The sequence below is a fragment of the Camelina sativa genome, chromosome 9 (assembly GCF_030686135.1).
Source record: "Camelina sativa cultivar CO46 ecotype springtype chromosome 9, ASM3068613v1".
In the NCBI taxonomy this organism is placed as follows: domain Eukaryota; kingdom Viridiplantae; phylum Streptophyta; class Magnoliopsida; order Brassicales; family Brassicaceae; genus Camelina; species Camelina sativa.
The window spans coordinates 38,864,330-38,884,603 of NC_141888.1; the positions used below are offsets into that span (position 1 = coordinate 38,864,330).

Genomic DNA, 20,274 nt, shown 5'->3' on the forward strand with positions numbered 1-20,274 from the left:
GTCTCCTCCGTAGGGAAACGTCCCGGAATATTTCTCTTTCTAAAATCTTGTATTTATTAAGACGGTAAGGGCAAATATGTTTCACGTTGCTATAGCTATCAACTGGGAATTATGAATCTCGATGGACTTATTTCACATTTTGAATATCTCTTTTCCAAGTAAGGATCTCTTTTCGGTTAGAGTAGTAATTTTTCCTACAAAACAGGTTCAATGTTTTAAACAAATTCAATTTACGAATATATGAACTTAACGAGGTTTTAGTGTGAGAGCAAATGCTTAACTCTGTTCCCTTCTTTCAAAAGTGGAATCGTTGGCCAAACCATGTTCTGCTTTCCAGTTTACAAGAATTGTCCTTCCTATCTCATATTCCTAAAAACTGAAACAGAGCAAAACGGAAAAACTATATATAGCAATATCCTCTAAATTCACAGTTTAACTTTTTACCCTCCTTCCATTTCCAGAAGTGCGGCCGAGCTCTAGGATATGTTAATGTGGCTCAGGCGTTATAAAAAAAAAGGCGAATTCTTTACGCAGCTGGTTCAAGCCCTTTTGAGTCGTGTTCAAAAAGTTTTTCAAAGAATTAATCACGTCTCTGAATCTTCTGCTTCTTCTTCAATTACAGTCGGGAGCGATCCTTCTCTGCTGAAACCAGGGTTTAAGAACTTGGCAACAAAAGCCCACAGCTTATAAACATCCTCAAAGTTTGTCAAAAAGCTGAGAGAAGCTGTGACAACCTCAAATCGCACAAACCCATTTTTTCCACCGCGCTTACCAGCTTCTCTCTGAAGATGCAGAGAGCTATCTTCCTTGATCCTAGCGCCCCCACGGTGGTTTCTCGGAAGATCCATTATGCGTATGTGACTCAAGATACCAATACCAAGAGATACACCTTCTCTCTCAGCCAGTTTCAGAACAACCTCTGGACTTACAAACCCTTTGCTTTTGTCTTTCACGTTGAAAGCAACCGCTGCTCCTCTTTCGTACTTTATCTTTGGGCCATAAATCTGCACAAGGTTCATGTATCTGCTGCTACCGTCACTGCCTGATTCAGGCACTTTCAGCTGTAGCAAAGAGATCACAAGCCAGTTAATCAGAAATCTGAGCCTAGTTGTCGTTTTATTAAGACCTAACATATTCACATGATCAATATGGCTGCAAACAATCTCTGGCTCTCTTCTGTCCCAATCATCCTCATTTTGGTTTTCACCATCACTTTCGTCATACACACTGGCCAAAGAAGCTTCACCTTGGTCCAGACTATGACTGATACGGTCCATGTTAAATGAAACCCGTGTTCCTCTACTCGGTTGTTCATCTTCCACACCCAAAAGCCTCCCACCAGTACCCCTTCTTCCCAATAACCTAAACTCACCTTCTGTTTCTCGTCTTATTGCGTTATCTTTCATCTCTGAAGAAATCTTGGAGCTTGAGCCATTTGATCCAAAACCAGATCCTGCACGATAGACAATGTTACCGCAGTTTTCTTCCTGTATCTCTTGCATTTGGAGATTACTATTAGAGTTCCTCAGATTCCGTGATGGCGTTGAGTTTGTCTCCTGAGTAACTGACATAACTGCAGCATCAAACGAGAGGACATCTTTACCATCATACATAGGACTACTGTAACTCTTTGCTACCGGTTTTGGTGATTGACGTTTGCTTGTAAACCAAAACGGTGGCAACGGAGAGGCGATTTTATGGTGGTTCAAGTGACCTGCACGGTCTGAACCAAGCGGACTTTGACCTAAATCAATCCAAAACGAATTATCAGACGACTCATCTTCACTGAAAGCAGGGCTTTTCATCAACTCTCCAACCGAAACACTTTCATTTTCTTCAAATATGGTACTACTAGTCCCATCTCTATCAGAGGTATTATCTTCTAAGAGCTCTGTCTCAAACACATCCCTCACTTGAGCTGAAGTGTATGCACCAGAGAATACCGGCATCTGAGCACCTCTACGAGCAGCTTCTGTGGTTGCCGGTTTATCGCCGCCATATGTACCAACGTCATGATCTTCAAGACCAACCAATCCGTCGAGACCATCTATCGAATCACTGAGATATAACGGATACTGAGGTGTGATCTTCACTATTCCTGATCCTGTTTTACCAGACTGACTCTGAAGATTACCCATCACTGACTTCTTAATCAACAGACAACCAAAACCTGTAGGATCATGCCCAAATACCTTGTAGAACGAGGTGATGATAAACTCTGGACGAAACAATGATAAACCAAGCGAATCCATATCTTTGGGACCTAAAGAACCAGCATCAAGCAACACATGCCAGTTATTCTGCTGAGCAAGAGCCATCCACTGGTAAGAGTACTTAGACCCCGTAACCCTAGACTGCGCAGGAAACACAAACAACCCAACCGCAGAATCTTTTTTCTTCCTCTTCTTATGAGACAAACGCTTCTTCAAATCCGTGGAACAAAGCTTCAAAGTTGGCCATTTAAACCAAGCGTTATAAGCTTTTGCACCTTTCTCTCTTGCAGTCTGAGCCATCCAATTCACAGACTGACTCTCGTGATCAAACATCGTCAAAAGCCGCTTATTCGTATGAAAAGGGTAAGATTCCGCAAGCAACCTAAACGCAGAGCCTCTACTCCCAGTGAAAACAAGACCATACTCACTCTCAGGGATATTTAGATAATCCATTATCCTAGTCTTGAGATCATGTTCCACAGTGCCACTCTCAGCTCCACCATAAAGCGCATGGTTACTCAAATTGGCAGTAATCTCAGATAAACTAAACGTACAAGAATCCCAATAATGCAAAGTCTGAACATATGAAAAAAGCCCAAATCCACAGTAATCAAGACATACCTTGGAATCTAACAAGTGAGCATACTCATCAGATCTCAACTGATCAACTTTCTCAGAAGTCTCATACTTTGGATACATTGTAAGAAACTTGTTAAAAGCTTCAAGAATCTCAGGTATATCATCTTCAGACTCAAAAGTACGCTCAGCGGCTAAAGCAGTTGCTCGTAAGAACTCGCGTTGAGCGTGTAACCTAGCCAAGGATCTAGAACGACCCAAGCTCTCATCTTCATTGTCTTTCTCAACTTCTTGAGATTTAAAAAGTGAACCATTCTCAGAAGCTTCTTCAAGAGCATCTCTAAGCTTATCTTCATACAATTTCCGAAGCACTGAAGCTTTTCTTTTAACATCGATTGGTGAATCAGAGCCATCTCCATCTCTTCTCCTGCTCTTACTCTTATCCAAGATCAGAGCAGCACAGTGATGAATTTGCTTCCACAGAGGAAAATGCATTAATCTCAATTTCAAAAAGACCTTTTTTTTTTTTCTTTAGCCCATAAGAACAAAAACCCTAAAAAGTGAAGATCTTGAAAACAGATCAATAGAGAAAGCCTCTAAAAACGGAAACTTTCACAAAACCCACAAAAATTAAACGAGTTTTACGGAAGAATTTTCAAACAAACAATCCTAAGAGAGAGAACCCTTAAGAGAAAACAGATCCCAGAACTCTTGTGAAAACGAAGAAGAAGCTTAGCTTTTTTTTTGCTCTGTTTTTTTGGATTGTTTGGAAGATTAGAGAAGATGATAATAAATGCAAAGCTGACTCCTTTCACCACCAATCTCTCGTTTCATTTACTACACTCTCTCTCTCTCTCTCTCTACTCAGTGCGTTTCTCTCTCTCTCTTTCTCTTTAACAGGTTCGGTCAAAAAAGGCATTGACTTTTTTTTTTTTTTTTTTCACAAAAGCAAAAGAGTAGTAGTGTAGTGGTGGCGTTAGGGTTTTTGATAAGCTCTAATTATTTCAATTTTTTTTCTGTAATCATTTGATTTTTTCTTTTTCTATGAGTATGAAAGATATGTTAAACTCATTTTATGCATTGTGAAATAGACAGTAAATGTTTATATAATTTTATATAAAAAATTGTTTATTAGTATTCTATTAGAGTAAAACAAAACAGAAATTATTTTTTATTAGATAAAAAAACATTAACTTTTTTTGTCTTATTTTCTGCCCTGAAAAATGTATGAATTAGTCAACTCTGCCAGTAATATGAAGTAATTTTTTTTTGTGAAAAAAAAGAATCTCGAAAAAACATATATTCATAAGTTTTTTTTTGGTAACTTAGAATTATAATTAGATATATACTGAATAATTGAAGATAATATTTTGTAGTAAATTTAAGAAGTAAAAAAGTTCATATTAAATATGTTGGGAGTGTTTGGGTAAGCAGACCAAATATATATAAGCGTATTAAATATGTTAGGTTGAGAACAGTGGGAAGATTCTTGCTCTTTTTAGACTCCACATTTATGAAAAAAAAAGATTGCAGAATTTATATTCAAAAACAGCTTAAAGAATGTATACGTGTTATTATTAGCTTCTAATTCGGAACAAATTGAAATCACTTTATTGGGTAAACCTTTACGACAATTTTTCCAAGTATATTTGAAAGCACTTTTTGAATAGTAAAGTTTGGAAAATTTTGGTTCATAGACAGTTCTCTATAAATTTGCTTTAATTTAAAAATTAAAACTAATGATTAACAAATAACAAAACCTCTATTTTTTTGCTGACAGAAAAAGTTTTTACCTTTTTATTTAACAAAATAAGAGTTAAAATTTCATTTTGAAATAAATTTGATTTAAGATCTTTGTAGATTTAGTTTCCAAATCATTCTTAGATAGATTTTAAACAAAAGATACTTGCACATAAGCATTAAAAAATACCAAAAAGAAACAGAAAGAGTCATCATGTAGCTTAACAAAAGACGTTAAGGTTTCTTCTGGAACTTATTCTAAACCTCACTTTGGATTTTTCGGCGCTGCCTTAGTCTTCCACCAATGCTATTTTGATTAGGTTCAAGAGCCGCCTTCCTCTTACTACTCGTTACTCGAGTCCTCACTGAGTTAACCCCGGTCTCTGTCTCATCGCTTAGGACCTTGTTATGAGCTTTGACTACAGGCGTCTGACTTTCCCTAGGTCTTGTCTCCAAATTAAGGTCTTGTCCTATCCTCTCTTGAACTTCTGGAAGAGTATCACCAATGCGGGCACATGAATGTTCTTGTTTATCCTGTGTTGGCGTCTCAAGATAACTCAGGACCTGAACATCAACCCATGGAGTCTGATCATCCACAGGAAGCAAGTAGCTAACTGGTCTCGCCTCCAAATTCGAGTTTTTTCCTATCTTTTCCTGAACTTCTGAAAGATCATCACCAGTGTGGGCACATGAATGTTCTTGTTTATCCTGCTTTAGTGGCTCACGACAACTTAAGACCTGAACATCAACCCATGAAGTCTGATCATCCTCAGGAAGCAAGTAGCTAACTGGTCTCGCCTCCAAATTCGAGTTTTGTCCTATCTTTTCCTGAACTTCTGAAAGATCATCACCAGTGTGGGCACATGAATGTTCTTGTTTATCCTGCTTTAGTGGCTCACGACAACTTAAGACCTGAACATCAACCCATGAAGTCTGATCATCCTCAGGAAGCAAGTAGCTAACTGGTCTCGCCTTCAAATTCGAGTTTTGTCCTATCTTTTCCTGAACTTCTGAAAGATCATCACCAGTGTGGGCACATGAATGTTCTTGTTTATCCTGCTTTAGTGGCTCAAGAGAACTTAAGACCTGAACATCAACCCATGGAGTCTGGTCATCCACAGGAAGCAAGTAGCTAACTGGTCTCGCCTCCAAATTCGAGTTTTGACCTATCTTTTCCTGAACTTCTGAAAGATCATCACCAGTGTGAGCACATGAATGATCTTGATTTGGTGGCTCAAGACAACTTAAGACCTGAACATCAACCCATGGAGTCTGATTATCCGCATAAGGCTTGAAGCTCAGTGACCTTCTAGCTGAATTGGGATTCTCATCCTCCTCTTTCTTCAAGGAATCACCATTCTGATCTTCGATCTCCGCAAGATTTTGTACTTCTTCAAGGAGATCACAGTTTTGATTTTCATTAGTGTTTTCATCTTCCTCTTTCTCCAAGGAATCATCATCAATCTGAAGCTTTGGTACTTCTCCATCATCAGCAATCTTTTCTTTAAAGGAAAGTGATCTCTTTGCAGAAGCTTGATTTGGGGTTGAGTCATCAGTTTGGTACCGTTTGGTTTGAATCAGATAATGTGCTACAGACTTATACCCAAGCGCAGCTATCTGGAAAACAACCCCAATACAGAAAGAAATCTTAAGCTCTTGATACTGTTCAAGATTATACAAAAGAACAATCGAAAGAAAACAACGTACCCTTCTGTAGATAGGGCCAGTTGGAACCCATCCTTTGTTATTCCGACACAAACTGCAATTGCAAATATCGCGACAAACAGGGCAGGTCCAGTTTGCATTCTCCAGAGCTTCCAGCACATGTTCACCATATCTGTTACATCAAACATTTAAAAATACATTCACCACCAATAACAATAAAACTCCACTGCTAGCAAATCATATTAAGTAGCAACCAAACCTCATAAACAAACAATCTCCACATAATTGTCCTTGAACCATGTTGCATTCACTGCACTGTGTACGATATCCCATCGTTTTCTGCCTGTAATGCACACACACACACAAACACATACTAAAGCATTGAGCAAATCTCGTTTCACAGTATTGCAACTTGTAATACCACAAATGAGGGTTTGGTTTCTTTTACCTGCACTGGTGACAAGTCTTACCCTTAAACGGATCATAAATCCGTTTGCCATCCTTATCATAGCCATCAACAAAACAAGTCCAGCTTCGTTCTGTATTCCCAAGAAGCTTCTCATGTTCCTCAGTGTAAATCTCTGACCTTACCCCTTCACCAATCACCACATTCCCTCGTTTAGTTGCTTTTTTACCCTTCTCATTGATCCCATCAGTGTAGATAACTGGAGTTGTGTTCTCCAATCTAACAACAATCACAAAAGAAGAAACAAATCATAAACCCTATTACCCTTCTTCCAACTCAAAACCCCCAATTACTCCAGAAAAATCTCTCCTTTAAACTGAAACAAATCGATTCATAAACTCTAATTTTGCCTCAAAAAGCCCTAATTTCTACTCAAAATCCTCAATTCCTCCAAAAAAATCTCTGCTTTAAGCTGTTTCATAAACCCTAATTAAGATTCATAAACCCTAATTTCCACAAACAAACAAAATGGGGAAAAGGAAGAGATTATACCGAGAAGATCTGCGAGATGGCTGAAGAGGAGGAGTCGATCTCAGAGCGGCATTAGGGTTACCGTGAGATCTTCTATTGATGGGTCGGTTCTCGGATCTGAGTTTGCGAGAGAGATTCAAGATGCCAAGATTTTGCATCCTCTGAAGATTCTCTTTGATCCTATCTTCTCTGCATTGTTCGTAAAGAGACACCTTTTGGGTTCCTTCCATCACCACACTACTAGGTTAAGGTTTTTGATTCGGGTTCTCTTGGTGATGGATGAATGATTTCAAAAGTCTCTCTTTTTATGGCTGGTGCTCTAGTGGTGAAATGATAAAAAAATTTAGATTTTTATTTTGGGTTGAGTTGAATGTTACACAGCAACGGTCATATTATATTTGAAAATGTGCAGAGAATTTGGGAATTGTGTTGCAGATAAGTACACCCTAATGATGGGACTTAATCTTTTTAAATATTTTGTGGTTTTTTTTCCCTTTAATTGCAATACAGCTAAGTAAAATAATGGGAATATAGAAAGATGTGAAGCATTTAGAAGAAAATATTATCCCACTTGGTATTTTTTTTTCTATTTGATACCAAATTTGCAAATTTTGGATTTTTTTTTCTTTCTAGGTGGACTTTTCTACTAAGGAAGGGAATTGGATTTATTTTTTTTTCTAGGTGGACTTTTCTACTAAGGAAGAAAATATAATTTTTCCAAAAGAAACAATAAAGATTCAGACCATAAAAAAAATAATGAGAGTCTTACATTGTCAACCAAATTAAGTAATTAACACCTACTCACTTTCAAGGAGCGTTCTCCTATTACTGTATGTGTTTTACTAAACTTCCAGAAAATATTAAAATGAAATTTTAGTTATTAATATAGAGGAGTGTTGGGGGATGGGGGTTATAACATAAGATCTATAGTTAGTTGAACGTCAAAAAAACTACGAGCTCCCAAAACTCATAATTGTAAGTTTGAGTATGTTTTGGTAAAAAAAAATTTTAAATGTTCAATTTTAGTAAAAATAAAACTAGCTCTAATTAACTACGCTATAAAATTTAGTCTTAAACTGACTGTAAATTAATATTTTCTTTATATTTTTTCTGACTAAGTTATGTAGTAGAGCTCTCCAAACTTATAATTGTGAGGATGTTTTGGTAATAAAAATTTCAAAACTCACCAATAATTAATTTTGCAGCAAAATTTAGTCTTAAACTGACCCTAATTTTAGTCTTTTCGTTATGTTTTTCCTACTAAATTATGTAGTAGAAACTACGAGCTCTCCAAACTTATAATTTTGAGTATGCGGTAAAAGTAAAATTCCAAATATTCATTTTTAGTTTTGAACAAAAACTCATAAATAATGAACTATGCTGCAAAAATTATTTCTTAAAACCGTAATTTAGTCTTCTCCTTATGTAGTAAAAAAAAATTCTTTACCTGATCGGCTGATCCATACACAAATCTTCCAAAAAACATATGTTGCGGTGTATTTCTAAGAGATTTACTTTCCGCTAAACAAACGAATTCAACGCAATTTTCCACAACACACATATATGTAGTAAAAACAAAACAAACTAAAACTTTACGAAAAATATTTTTAAAGAAGTTTCATACATCGTTTGAGACAGTCTATTTCTTTATAAAAACTTTTTTTTTTTGGTGTGATTATAAAAACTTTGTATGCATGTATACCTTTTCACCCATTTTGTTAGTTTGTAAATTTAACAACATAATTTTTGGCGTTGATACTTTTATTTCTTGTTCCAACAAATTTGAGCTACTTCGATTAATTACGAGTCAAAATACATAGAGTTCAAGCGTCTAAAGAATTAAATTCTCGTCATTATTTTCTTACTAGCGTGAGGAAAAACTAGGACACGTTGATGAACCACCACTAGAAAATTCTTGAAGCCTCCCCTTTATATCAAAACGGTCAAACCAAATTCATTTAAACCAATTAAACACAACCTCACAAGTTTCCCTTCGATCTCAAACTAACACTTTGTTATACTTGTTATATAATCTCAAACAATAACACCAAAACTTCTCAAATCCGAGAAATATGGCTACGACAAGAACTTCTACGTCAAGCAGGGTCTCTCAGGCTTTCACTATCCTCGTCTTCTTCTTCTTCTTAACTCTCACTGCTTCAGTGGAAGCTGCTGGTCGTGGAGTTAACAATGATAAAAAGGGCGGCGGATTAGGAGCTTCGTTCATATTTGGAGATTCTCTTGTCGATGCCGGAAATAATAATTATCTATCGACGTTGTCTAGGGCCAATATGCAGCCTAATGGTATCGATTTCAAAGCCTCCGGAGGAAATCCTACCGGCCGGTTCACCAATGGCCGGACAATTGGTGACATCGTTGGTACGTACAAAATGGAAAAAATTACATGATCAAATATTATCCATCAATATTCTAATCTCTATAACCCATTTATAGTAAATGATGTATGTTGTTGTTTTACTCGTTTAGATATGATGTTCAACTAACACACCTACGCATTTATGTTGACGTTTTGTTTATTTTCAGTTTTTGTAAATCACACTATTAAAGTCAAATAACCTGATAGGAAATCCAAGTTGGATAAATAGAGCATGCATACGAAAGTTTTAGCAACATGAACCTTTGTTTGTTCTATACATGTTGAAATTTTGATTTAAACGGTTCTAAAACGTTCAAATGTTTATTTAGGGGAAGAACTTGGGTCGGCCAACTACGCGATTCCATTCTTAGCACCGAATGCGACAGGCAAAGCTTTATTAGCCGGTGTAAATTATGCATCTGGAGGAGGAGGAATCATGAATGGCACCGGGAGAATCTTTGTACGTACCTAAACTATTTTGATCGGTTTTTTGGATTTGAAAATATCTTAAATTCGTTTTAGAGTTCTAATTTTTTTATGGAAATGTAAAAATTTGGTAGGTGAATAGGTTAGGTATGGATGTACAAGTTGATTTCTTCAACACTACACGGAAACAATTCGATGATCTACTTGGAAAAGAGAAAGCAAAAGAGTATATAAGCAAGAAATCAATATTCTCAATCACTATAGGAGCAAACGATTTCCTCAACAATTATCTATTCCCACTTCTCTCTGTCGGAACACGGTTCACTCAAACTCCTGACGATTTCATCGGCGACATGCTCGAGCATTTACGTGACCAACTAACTGTAAGCAACAACAAAACCAATCTCATCTTTTGTTATTTGATATCAATATGTTATAAGCTTACCATTGAATTGTATTATTGCAATACAGAGGCTATATCAAATGGATGCAAGGAAGTTTGTAATCGGTAACGTTGGACCGATTGGATGCATACCGTACCAAAAAACGATCAATCAATTAAAAGAAGACGAATGTGTGGATTTGGCTAATAAGCTAGCAAATCAATACAATGTTAAATTAAAGAGTTTATTAGATGAACTAAACAAGAAACTTCCCGGTGCAATGTTTGTCCATGCCAATGTCTACGATCTTGTAATGGAACTCATTACCAACTACAAAGAATACGGTAATGCATTTTTCTTGCTCTTCTACAAAATTAATCCATATATTGTGACTATATGACATAAAGAAATTTTTGGATTGACAAAATTTGACAGGGTTTATATCCGCGACAAAGGCTTGTTGCGGTAATGGAGGACAATACGCAGGTATAATTCCGTGCGGACCTACTTCGAGTTTGTGCGAAGAGAGGGATAAATATGTGTTTTGGGATCCTTACCATCCGAGTGAAGCAGCAAATGTTATTATCGCGAAGCAATTGTTATATGGTGATATCAATGTTATATCTCCGGTTAATCTCAGCAAACTTAGAGATTTGTGATTTGAATTGTTTGTTGAACTAAAAATGTCCCTTTACATACACAATTTCTTACATTTACGTTTTGTTATACGCCACGTTAAGATCACTTCTTTGTATGTATGTGTTGTCGTGTTAAAAAAAAAATTTAAGTGAGAAATGCTTTTGTTTTTGTCAAGACTCAACTTTGGAATTTAGCTCTCGGCAATAAACCAGTTCAATTTAAAACCGGTTCTTAATTCAAATCAAATCCGTTTTCCGGTCCGAACCGGTTCTTTAAACAGTGTCTCTCTTTCGTCGTTAATGGTCTTTCTTCCTCCTCAACTCGCCGGTTACAGAAACCCAGAAATGTTGGTTCTTTCGAAGCAAAGGCATCAAATTTGCGGTCGTTTCTGCCGCAGAGCATCCCATTCTTCTCTAAACCGCAGCATCGGAGCATCCACATTGGCCGATGTTCACCTGGGATTCTCAAAGGTACCTGCTTTAGTTAGAATTGAGTACGTTTACTTTGTTTTGTCTTGTTAGCCTAGATTCTTAGTCTAATTGCTTCAGTGCTTGTAGTTGTTTGATGGGTAGAGGGAATTAGATGAAAAGTTTTTGTCTTTTCTTGAATCTAATTGAGAAAAGTGAAAAACAATAACTACTGTCTTCTGTATCCAATGAAGGGTTCGAGAAGCCACATTATTCTGTTATTTTCATCTTATTTAGAAATCACTCTGCTTATTTCTTATACATATAGATGCATTCTCTCATATGACTTATTCTTATTGGTGGAAGCTGTAGTTGGTAACTCATTTGCAGTGCCAGGTTAATTTAGGCAATATTTATCAGCAATCTCAAGGAGAAGAGCACACACTTCTTGAGGAGTGGAGAACATTGGCATATGATCAGAACATTTGATCTCCATTACTTCTTTTGGTGGAAAGTTCATGATCATCCAACGCTGGTAATCTTCTGACACTAAACAATCCTCTCCGCATACAATGTATATACGTGTAACGGATCCGTATCCTTCCTCACTGAAGCTTCTTGTCCCTGCTAGATTGTTTGTTACTAACGGGTTTGCCTTCACCAACATTTTCGCCGATTCAAGTTCCTTATTCGCCGCAACAACAATCAACAAATAGATTGAATGAGTTTACTGCTAGTACAATTATATTTGTGTTAGTTAAAAGAACTGGAGTCTTACTTGATTAGGAGAGTGTTGATACATTTTCTTGGTCATGAACTCTGGTCCTAAAAGTGTATACTGTAGAGGACAATCAGGTTCCCCATAGTTTCCACACGTGGTGTCTAACCACTCCTCTTGTGGTATGCTTCTGAGAAACTGCAGATTTCAGTCAAATATTAGAATCACTCAGAAGAGAGATATCATAATGTGAAACGAAATCATCATGTTTGTTTTTATACCGTTTCGTATACATAAGCTGGTGGGTTTCTTGTGTCAGGCATGAAAGCTGTCAAGAAGACAATGGCAGCAACTTTACAAGGGAAAGTGTCAGCAGCAAGTGCAGCTGGTATTCCTCCCATGCTATGAGCAACAAGAATCACCTTATCGTCATCTGAGCCAAGCGAGCTCAGAAATTCAAGCAATGGTTTGCTGTAATCCTTCAGAGTCTGAATCTCTTTAACTTTTGTCATGTTTGTACCCGATGCAGCCAGATCCACTGCTGTGACACAGTGACCTGCATCCTCCAGCTGCGTTTTCACCTTGTACCAAGTCCATGCGCCATGGCACACGCTATGGACGAGCACAAACTGCTTCTGGTGCGTCTTCTCCATTGCCTTTTTTTACTCTCAGCATCTTGGTTCAACACATATATATATGGTAAGTTTCCCGCATATACTCTTTTGTATATTGACTGTTAGTTTTTGGTCGTTCTCTGAGATCTAGAGAATGCTAAATGAACACTACTTTGACTGTTAGATTTCTCATTTCAACTATAGTAAGCAATATAGTCTGAACGTTTAGAAAGATCCATTATTAGGGCACATTTAATTGTATCACATTAGATGCAATTTTTGTTGGTGGAACTGAAGACTCCACATGAGGTAATTTGTTGGCCTGTTAAAGTTCGAGGTGATTGTTTCATTGACCATAGTATAGGCAAGAATAAGTTTTGAAAAGAGAGATTGTAAAATTTTAGTTGATGGAGTTAGTTGGTAGGTCGACCTCTTGATTGAATATAATCTTAGAGCACATAATTACTTCTTAGACCATAATCTTTGAGTGAGAAACTGCTTATGTTTATGGACCTCAATATAAGAACTGTTATGTATGTAAACAACGTCAGTGAGGATCCTAGATTTATTTAGGAAATATTTACCTGCTATCTTCAAAAGGGATGATAATGATAGAGTTCTTGAGGCTTTGATAACATGGACATATGATCTGTATCTTTGATCTCCCATCACTTTTTTTTTTTTTTGACAATACCATCACTTCTTTAACCTCCTCAGTGTTCTTGTTCTTGATCCTTTTATGTTGAAAATCCCCAGACACACCTTAATACCTTATCCCCTTTGCCTACAATCTAAACAAACGTGACCAGTCTCCACCTTTTCTCCTTGAAGCTTCAACTTGTCTGCAGAATCCACGAACAAGCACATACTGCCCCTGGTTAGTTGCCTTCTCTTTTTTAGCAGATACTTCTAGATATAATGTTATATGGACTTCAATATGACTTGGATTAGTTAGTGTTTTTTTTTTTTTTTGGTCTTATTCGTACTGCTAACATTCTGCCCTTGCTTATTCATCTCATATATGCATTTTCAGCTGCTTGTATATATAGCTGATCACTACCATCTTTGTTTTATTTTGAATATAAGCTAAAGTTCATAGTAATATTCTTAAATATGCAGGTTTATAGGCATATATATGTTCTACATCTTCAGGTAGTGTGTAATCCTCTTCTTACATTCTTATTCATATGATACAACCATTCTTTACCAATAATATGATTTGCTTATTTCTTGTAAATATAAAATGTAGTCACCCATATCACTCACATCTCGCTTAGTATTGTCGTGGAAGTTGAGTTTTGTAGCTGTGATGCAGTGAAGATTTTATTTAGGCATATATTTATCCGCAATCTCCAAAAGAAGAGCACAGAGTTCTTGAGGCTTGGAGAACATCGTCATATGATCTGCATCTTTGATATCCATTACTTCTTTTACTGGAAAGTTCTTGATCATCCAGCGCTGGAAATCCTCGGGTATCGCAAAGTCCTCTCCGCAGATGATATATATACGTGTAACGGATCCGTAGCCTTCCTCACTAAAGCTTCTTGTCCCTGCCAGACTGTCTGTAACGACGGGGTTTACCCTCACCAACATTTTTGCTAATTCAAGATCCTAATCAGCCACAACAGTAATCAATAAAAGACTGAAGTTACAAGCAATCATTTGGGTTTAAATTAGGAGTCTTACTTGGACCGGAGAGAGTTGATACAAATTCTTGGCCATGATCTTTGGTCCAAAAAGAGCAAACTCTAGAGGGCGATCAGGTGTCCCATAGGTCCCAAACACAGTGTCCAAGCAGTCCTCTTCTGAACCGCTACTGACCAGCTGCTAGTTTCAAGCAGATATTAGAATCAGTATGAAGAGATCACACTGTGCAATTGAATCATCGTTTTTTATGTACCTTGTCAAAAACATAAGCCGGCGGGTTTCTTGTGTCGGGCATAAAAGCTGTCAAGAAGACAACAGCAGCAATCTTACAAGGAAATATGTCAGCAGCAAGTGCAGCTGGTATTCCTCCCATACTATGCGCAACAAGAATCACCTTATCGTCGTCATCCGGGCCAAGAGAGCTCATAAACTCAAGTAATGGTTTGCAGTAATCCTTCAGAGTTTGAATCTCTTCCACTCTAGTCATGTTTATACCCGATGCAGCCAGATCCACTGCTGTCACACAGTGACCTGTAGCCTCCAGCAGTGTTTTCACCTTGTACCAAGTCCATGCACCGTGGCACAGCCCATGGACGAGCACAAACCGTTTCTTCTGGTTATTCTTCTCCATTGTTTGTTTCTACTTTTAGCATCTTGTGGTTGAACACATTAAATTTAAGGTTCCAGCAATCACTCTTTGGATGTTGACTAGTAGATTTTTGGTCGTCTGAGATCTAGAGAGTTTCTAAACCACACGACATATTGACTATTTAGTTTTATCTACTTATATATTTCAAGTTTTCAACCATAAAAAGCAATAAATTCTGATACGTATAGTTTTTTTTTTACACGTATCTTATTCATTACCATTCTTGCATACGGCTTCCCAATTTAATACAGTTCTCACTTATGAATCTTTATTCTCATATATGGTTTATGGTTGTGGTGGAAGCTATAGTTGGTTATTTATTTGCAACCTCCAAGAGAAGAGCACATAGTTCCTTAGGCTTGGAGAACATTGCCATATGATCTGCATCTTTGATCTCCATTACTTCTTTTACCGGAAAGTTACTGATCATCCAACGTTGGTATTCCTCAGGTACTATATTATCCTCTCCACATATGATATACGTACGTGTAACCGATCCATACCCTTCCTCAGTAAAGCTTTTTGTCCCTGCTAGATTGGTTGTAACCAACGGGTTCACCCTTACCAACAATTTCGCCAATACAAGATCCTAACAAATGACAACAGTGAATAGAAGAGTGACTGAGGTTACTAGCAATCTTATTTGTTAAAAGTATAAGTTTTGTTAGGCTTTTGGAGTCTTACTTCTACCGGAGACAGTTGATACACTTTCTTAGCCATGAACGTTGGTCCCAAAAGAATAGACTCTAGAGGACAATCTGGATCCCCGTACCTCCCAAACACGGTGTCCAACCATTCCTCTCGTGGAGTGCTTCTTATTAGCTGCAGATTTCAGTTTGATATCAGAATATATCACTCAGAAACGACCATACGGTGCAACCAAATCATATACCTTTTCGAAAACATAAGCAGGTGGGTTTCTTGTGTCAGGCATGAAAGCTGTTACGAAGACCATAGCAGCAATCTTACAAGGGAAAATTTCAGCCGCAAGTGCAGCGGGTATTCCTCCCATACTATGAGCAACAAGAATCACCTTTTCGTCATCCGAGCCAAGCGAGCTCATAAACTCAAGCAACGGTTTGGAGTAATCCATCAATGTCTGAATCTCTTCCAACCTGGTCATGTTTCTACCGGATGCAGCCAGATCCACCGCGGTCACACAGTGACCTTCAGCCTCTAGCTGTGTTTTCACCTTGTACCAACTCCACGCGCCGTGGCAGACCGCATGCACAAGCACAAACCGCTTTGTCTCCATTGCCTTCTCTTAGTTTCATCATCTTGCTTCAACTCTTATATGTATAGTCTGTACCGCTGTACGGTTTCACCATATGCTTCTGGTGGCTTGTCGTGTGCAAACTCATACGTGATCAAAGAGCTGAAATTTGTATTTACATATCTTTCGAGCTAAATACAAATTAAAATATACAAGTGAATCTTGGAATGATATTAATTGATGTAAAACTCTAAACCACCACGAAATGGGCAGTACATTTTGGACTTTTATTACAGTAGATGACTAGATGTTATCAGACTATTTGTAGTTGCATACACGTTAGATTAACATATGATCTTATCTTTACCGCAAAATATCAATTTTATTATTTTAACCATATAACAAAGACTGCAAAAATGGATTGTTTATATATCCTTGGTCAATATTTATTTATTTGTTTACTTATTTTCTGTTTATTTTTTGCTTTCTTGCTCTTTTGACTTTTGTTCTATCATTATGAAAAAAATACTACAAACAGTAAACATAAGAGAGAATCATAGTGAGTTGCACACATAAAAAAAACAGAGAATCATTGTGCAAAGAAGGAAATATGAATCTTGGTGTGAATACATTGAAATATATTTTTCTTTTGAAGAATATTATTTATATGATCTAGTCACCCATACATATATCACTCAAATCTGGCTCATAATTGTGGCTGAAGCTGATTTTTGTAACTATAATGTAGTGACAATCTTCATATTAGAAATGCTTTGAAGAAGACTACACGGTTCTTGTTGGGTTATACACTTCAGAACACGATTCACTCTTTGTGGAGGGAAAGAAATGACTGGCGACATGGAGACACACCTTCCACAGCGGAAAAACTTACCAAACTGATTGATAAGAACGTCCGTAATCGGCTCAATACGATCGGTGGCGGCAACTTTCTTCAAGATTGGTTTGCAACTAGGTCCTATTAAGCATGTTATGTATCTACCTTTTAAGAAAAGCTATGAGTTAGTCATGTAAAACGTTTATTTCTTTTGAATATAATTTAACATTTATTCAAAAAAAAAAAGACAATCTTCATATTAATTTATTTTTAGGCATATTTATCCGCAATCTCCAAGAGAAGAGCACATAGTTCTTGCGGCTTAGAGAACATTGGCATATGATCTGCATCTTTGATCTCCATTACTTCTTTCACTGGGAAGTTCTTGATCATCTCACGCTGGTAATCCACGGTTACCGCAACGTCCTCTCCGCATATGATATATATACGTGTAACGGATCCGTACCCTTCCTCACTTAAGCTTTTTGTCCCTGCCAGTTCCTTTGTAGCGAACGGGTTTACCCTCACCAGCATTTTAGCCAATTCAAGATCCTAAACCCAACACAACAAACAATGAATAAAAAGTGAGACTTATGTTACTAGCTAGCAATTCCGGTTTGGTTTTAATTAGGCCTGGAGTCTTACTTGGGCTGAAGATAGGTTGTACAAATTCTTGGCCATGAAGTTTGGTCCAAAAAGAGCAAACTCTAGAGGACCACCATTAGGCTTCGTAATTACTGTATCCATCCAATTCTCTTGTGGACCGCTTGTGATCAGCTGCTCGTTCCAGGCAGATATTAGAATCACGTTGTTCAAGTTACGAAGCTAATCCTAGTGATTTATTTTCTTTCCACTTAAAAGTTCAAAAACATTTGATTTAAGGATGCATATAATATAACAAGATTTTTTTGGTTGAATAAATTTTAGATTCATTATATATATATATATATATATATATATATATATATAATATTAGAATCACATTGAAGAGATCACACCAGTGCAACTTATTCAACGTTTTATGTACCTTTTCGAAAAAGAAGCCAGGTGGGTTTACTGTGTCGGGCATGAGAGATGCCACGAAGACAATAGCAGCAACCTTACTAGGGAAGATGTCAGCAGCAAGTGAAGCGGATATGCCACCCATGCTATGAGCAACAAGAATCACCTTACCGTCATCCGGGCCAAGTGAGGTCATAAACTCAAGCAGCGGTTTGCAGTAATCCTTAAGAGTCTGAATCTCTTCCACTCTGGTCATGTTTAGACCCGATGCAGCTAGGTCCACCGCGGTCACACTGTGACCTGCAGCTTCCAGCTGCGGTTTCACCTTGTGCCAACACCATGCGCCATGGCAGATTCCATGGACCAGCACAAACCGCTTCTGGTTCTTCTTATCCATTCCCTGCTTATGGTAAAGAATGTATAATCCTGTTATACGTTGTTCAGCTTTATAGAATCTAAGAAAATTACAAATCAATAAAATAATACTGTATCGAATAAAAAATCCGCAAGCAGGCCAGCTAGCAAATAAGAAAACGAATTAAATTAACCCTTTCTGACTTTAGTGAAATAAAAAAAAATCCTTTGAAAAGGTAAAACAAAAGTAATGATTTTGATGACTATATCTAATTGTGTACGCAATTGAAAACTATCATAATTAAATATCAACTTCACTCATATATTATATCCATAAAACATACTATTTTTAGGCTGGACAACAATTTTTGTTTTTGTTTTTTTTTATTTGTCTTTTTCATCAATTATATATATTTTTAGTTTACCATATCACTATGAAACAAATGGTAGTAAGATAAATGGTTTGCTTAACTTATTAATACCATTCTTTATACGAAACCCTTGATTTACATGATATACTTAATAGATGAGATGACTTTTATATGCAATCAGCAGATGCACTAAAACATAGTGACAATATTGTTTTAGCATTTTTTGTTTTAATGAGACTAATAGAATTATTAGCTTTTTTTTTGACAAAAGAATTATTATCTAAAAGCAGCTAATTACATTCTAACATTCATTCTGGGTGTACTGTACTCGTACTCTCAGTCTCATGCTTTTTGGCCTCCTTGGACACGTCTAAAAATAGGTAGAAATCCATCAATTGTTTTTTGTATAACCAAAGAAACTTAAGCACTATCGGAAAAATATTATCTTTAAGGATGATATGCATAAATCGAGAAATAATCCAAATTTGTTTCTTTCAACAAAAAAAAAGTGAGTGTAGTGCGGGACAAAAAATTTGTAGTGCGATACAGTTCAACTGCGGTACGTGCGGGACAAATGTATTTGCGGGACAAGTGCGGTTACTCCAAAATAAACAGTACAAAATAATGTTTGATTGGTGAAAACCAATTTACGGTACGAAATTCATATTATATATTATTATAAATAAATTATATATTTGTTTTTAATGAAATAATATTTTCATAAAAATCAAAATTTTATTTTGAAGTAATTAATTGAATTTTGTTTATTAAATAGTGAAGAAATACATGTTTTAAAATAATTTCATTATAACGGAAACTATAATTATAAAAACTATAATTTATTTTTGAAATTTTTACATTTATTAATATATATATATATATATTTATAAATATTTTTAATCATATTTTTCATCATAAAGTTGACTATAGATTTTTGTTTTTACAAATCTGTTATTTTCTCTATTAAAACTGATTATTTTGTAATTTGTGAAAAAATAATGAAGTATGTTAATTTTATTTTTCAAAAGATACATTTAAGAAATAAATTATCAATAAAAATCTTTAAAAATTTGAAAAACCATTTTTAGCATACAGTCCTAAAACTTATGTTGATAATTACTTTTTTATAAATTATAAATTAAATAAATCAAATGTTTGTTTTATCCGAAGCGTTATTGTAAAAAACCGCATGATATTTGGTTGTTGGACTTACTTCATGATAACCACATGATAACTGCGGTCCATGAGATAATAATAGGTTTGGAAAAACGCAAACAATACGTTTTCTGCTTATCATAATAACGCAAATTGTTCTTTGTTGGTATGATTGGTAACATGGTTAATTTTTTTTATCATAAATATTGAAAAATGCATTTTCACGTGTTACCATTCAATCACTATACTCCACTTATTTCTTATCAGGATAAGTTGGTCCCATATGATTGATTTTCTGTGCATTGGCTTTTGGAGATTGAATAGGAGTGGCAGATCTAAAACTTTTGGTCATT

General features: G+C 36.3%; 7 protein-coding genes and 1 long non-coding RNA gene across 11 annotated transcripts; 2 read left to right on the forward strand and 6 right to left on the reverse strand.

Annotated features, from left to right (window-relative positions):
• Positions 1-273: 273 nt before the first annotated feature.
• LOC104713794 (uncharacterized) lies at positions 274-3,744 on the reverse strand. Its single transcript, XM_010431001.3, has one exon. The coding sequence runs from the start codon at positions 3,282-3,284 to the stop codon at positions 585-587; it is 2,700 nt and encodes an 899-aa protein (XP_010429303.2). The 5' UTR covers positions 3,285-3,744; the 3' UTR covers positions 274-584.
• Positions 3,745-4,611: 867 nt separating this feature from the next.
• On the reverse strand, positions 4,612-7,572 carry LOC104713795 (uncharacterized). Its single transcript, XM_010431002.2, has 5 exons — positions 7,153-7,572; positions 6,643-6,879; positions 6,454-6,537; positions 6,237-6,366; positions 4,612-6,146 (listed from the first exon to the last, which is right to left on the reverse strand). Exons 1-5 carry the CDS (start codon positions 7,359-7,361, stop codon positions 4,788-4,790), a joined length of 2,019 nt encoding a protein of 672 aa, XP_010429304.2. The 5' UTR covers positions 7,362-7,572; the 3' UTR covers positions 4,612-4,787.
• Positions 7,573-9,091: 1,519 nt separating this feature from the next.
• LOC104713796 (GDSL esterase/lipase At2g23540) lies at positions 9,092-11,130 on the forward strand. The gene is made up of 5 exons (XM_010431003.2): positions 9,092-9,510; positions 9,838-9,968; positions 10,069-10,317; positions 10,406-10,661; positions 10,753-11,130. Exons 1-5 carry the CDS (start codon positions 9,204-9,206, stop codon positions 10,974-10,976), a joined length of 1,167 nt encoding a protein of 388 aa, XP_010429305.1. The 5' UTR covers positions 9,092-9,203; the 3' UTR covers positions 10,977-11,130.
• Positions 11,131-11,584: 454 nt separating this feature from the next.
• LOC104713799 (putative methylesterase 6) lies at positions 11,585-12,877 on the reverse strand. Its single transcript, XM_010431007.3, has 3 exons — positions 12,363-12,877; positions 12,142-12,279; positions 11,585-12,048 (listed from the first exon to the last, which is right to left on the reverse strand). The coding sequence occupies exons 1-3, from the start codon at positions 12,732-12,734 to the stop codon at positions 11,761-11,763; spliced, it is 798 nt and encodes a 265-aa protein (XP_010429309.2). The 5' UTR covers positions 12,735-12,877; the 3' UTR covers positions 11,585-11,760.
• LOC104713800 (uncharacterized) lies at positions 12,640-16,384 on the forward strand. Of its 3 annotated transcripts, none has more exons than XR_015566515.1 (4): positions 12,640-12,780; positions 13,452-13,572; positions 13,815-13,847; positions 13,945-15,156. It is a non-coding gene; the product is annotated as an uncharacterized LOC104713800 (long non-coding RNA). The 3 variants fall into 3 exon arrangements; XR_002033321.2 differs by lacking the exon at positions 12,640-12,780 and adding an exon at positions 15,527-16,384 and having other exon boundaries at positions 13,140-13,572; positions 14,011-15,441; XR_015566514.1 differs by lacking the exon at positions 12,640-12,780 and adding an exon at positions 15,527-16,384 and having other exon boundaries at positions 13,248-13,572; positions 13,945-15,441.
• LOC104713798 (putative methylesterase 19) lies at positions 13,760-14,989 on the reverse strand. Of its 2 annotated transcripts, none has more exons than XM_010431005.3 (3): positions 14,596-14,989; positions 14,382-14,519; positions 13,760-14,306 (listed from the first exon to the last, which is right to left on the reverse strand). In XM_010431005.3, exons 1-3 carry the CDS (start codon positions 14,971-14,973, stop codon positions 14,019-14,021), a joined length of 804 nt encoding a protein of 267 aa, XP_010429307.1. In that variant the 5' UTR covers positions 14,974-14,989; the 3' UTR covers positions 13,760-14,018. The 2 variants fall into 2 exon arrangements, with proteins under 2 accessions (XP_010429307.1, XP_087322579.1); XM_087466453.1 differs by having other exon boundaries at positions 13,898-14,245; positions 14,596-14,973.
• Positions 15,156-16,246, reverse strand: LOC104713797 (putative methylesterase 19). The gene is made up of 3 exons (XM_010431004.3): positions 15,884-16,246; positions 15,676-15,813; positions 15,156-15,580 (listed from the first exon to the last, which is right to left on the reverse strand). The coding sequence occupies exons 1-3, from the start codon at positions 16,244-16,246 to the stop codon at positions 15,305-15,307; spliced, it is 777 nt and encodes a 258-aa protein (XP_010429306.2). The 3' UTR covers positions 15,156-15,304.
• Positions 16,385-17,224: 840 nt separating the features above from the next.
• LOC104713801 (methylesterase 7-like) lies at positions 17,225-18,717 on the reverse strand. Its single transcript, XM_010431008.3, has 3 exons — positions 18,067-18,717; positions 17,685-17,816; positions 17,225-17,591 (listed from the first exon to the last, which is right to left on the reverse strand). Exons 1-3 carry the CDS (start codon positions 18,436-18,438, stop codon positions 17,310-17,312), a joined length of 786 nt encoding a protein of 261 aa, XP_010429310.1. The 5' UTR covers positions 18,439-18,717; the 3' UTR covers positions 17,225-17,309.
• Between the last annotated feature and the right edge of the window lie 1,557 nt (positions 18,718-20,274).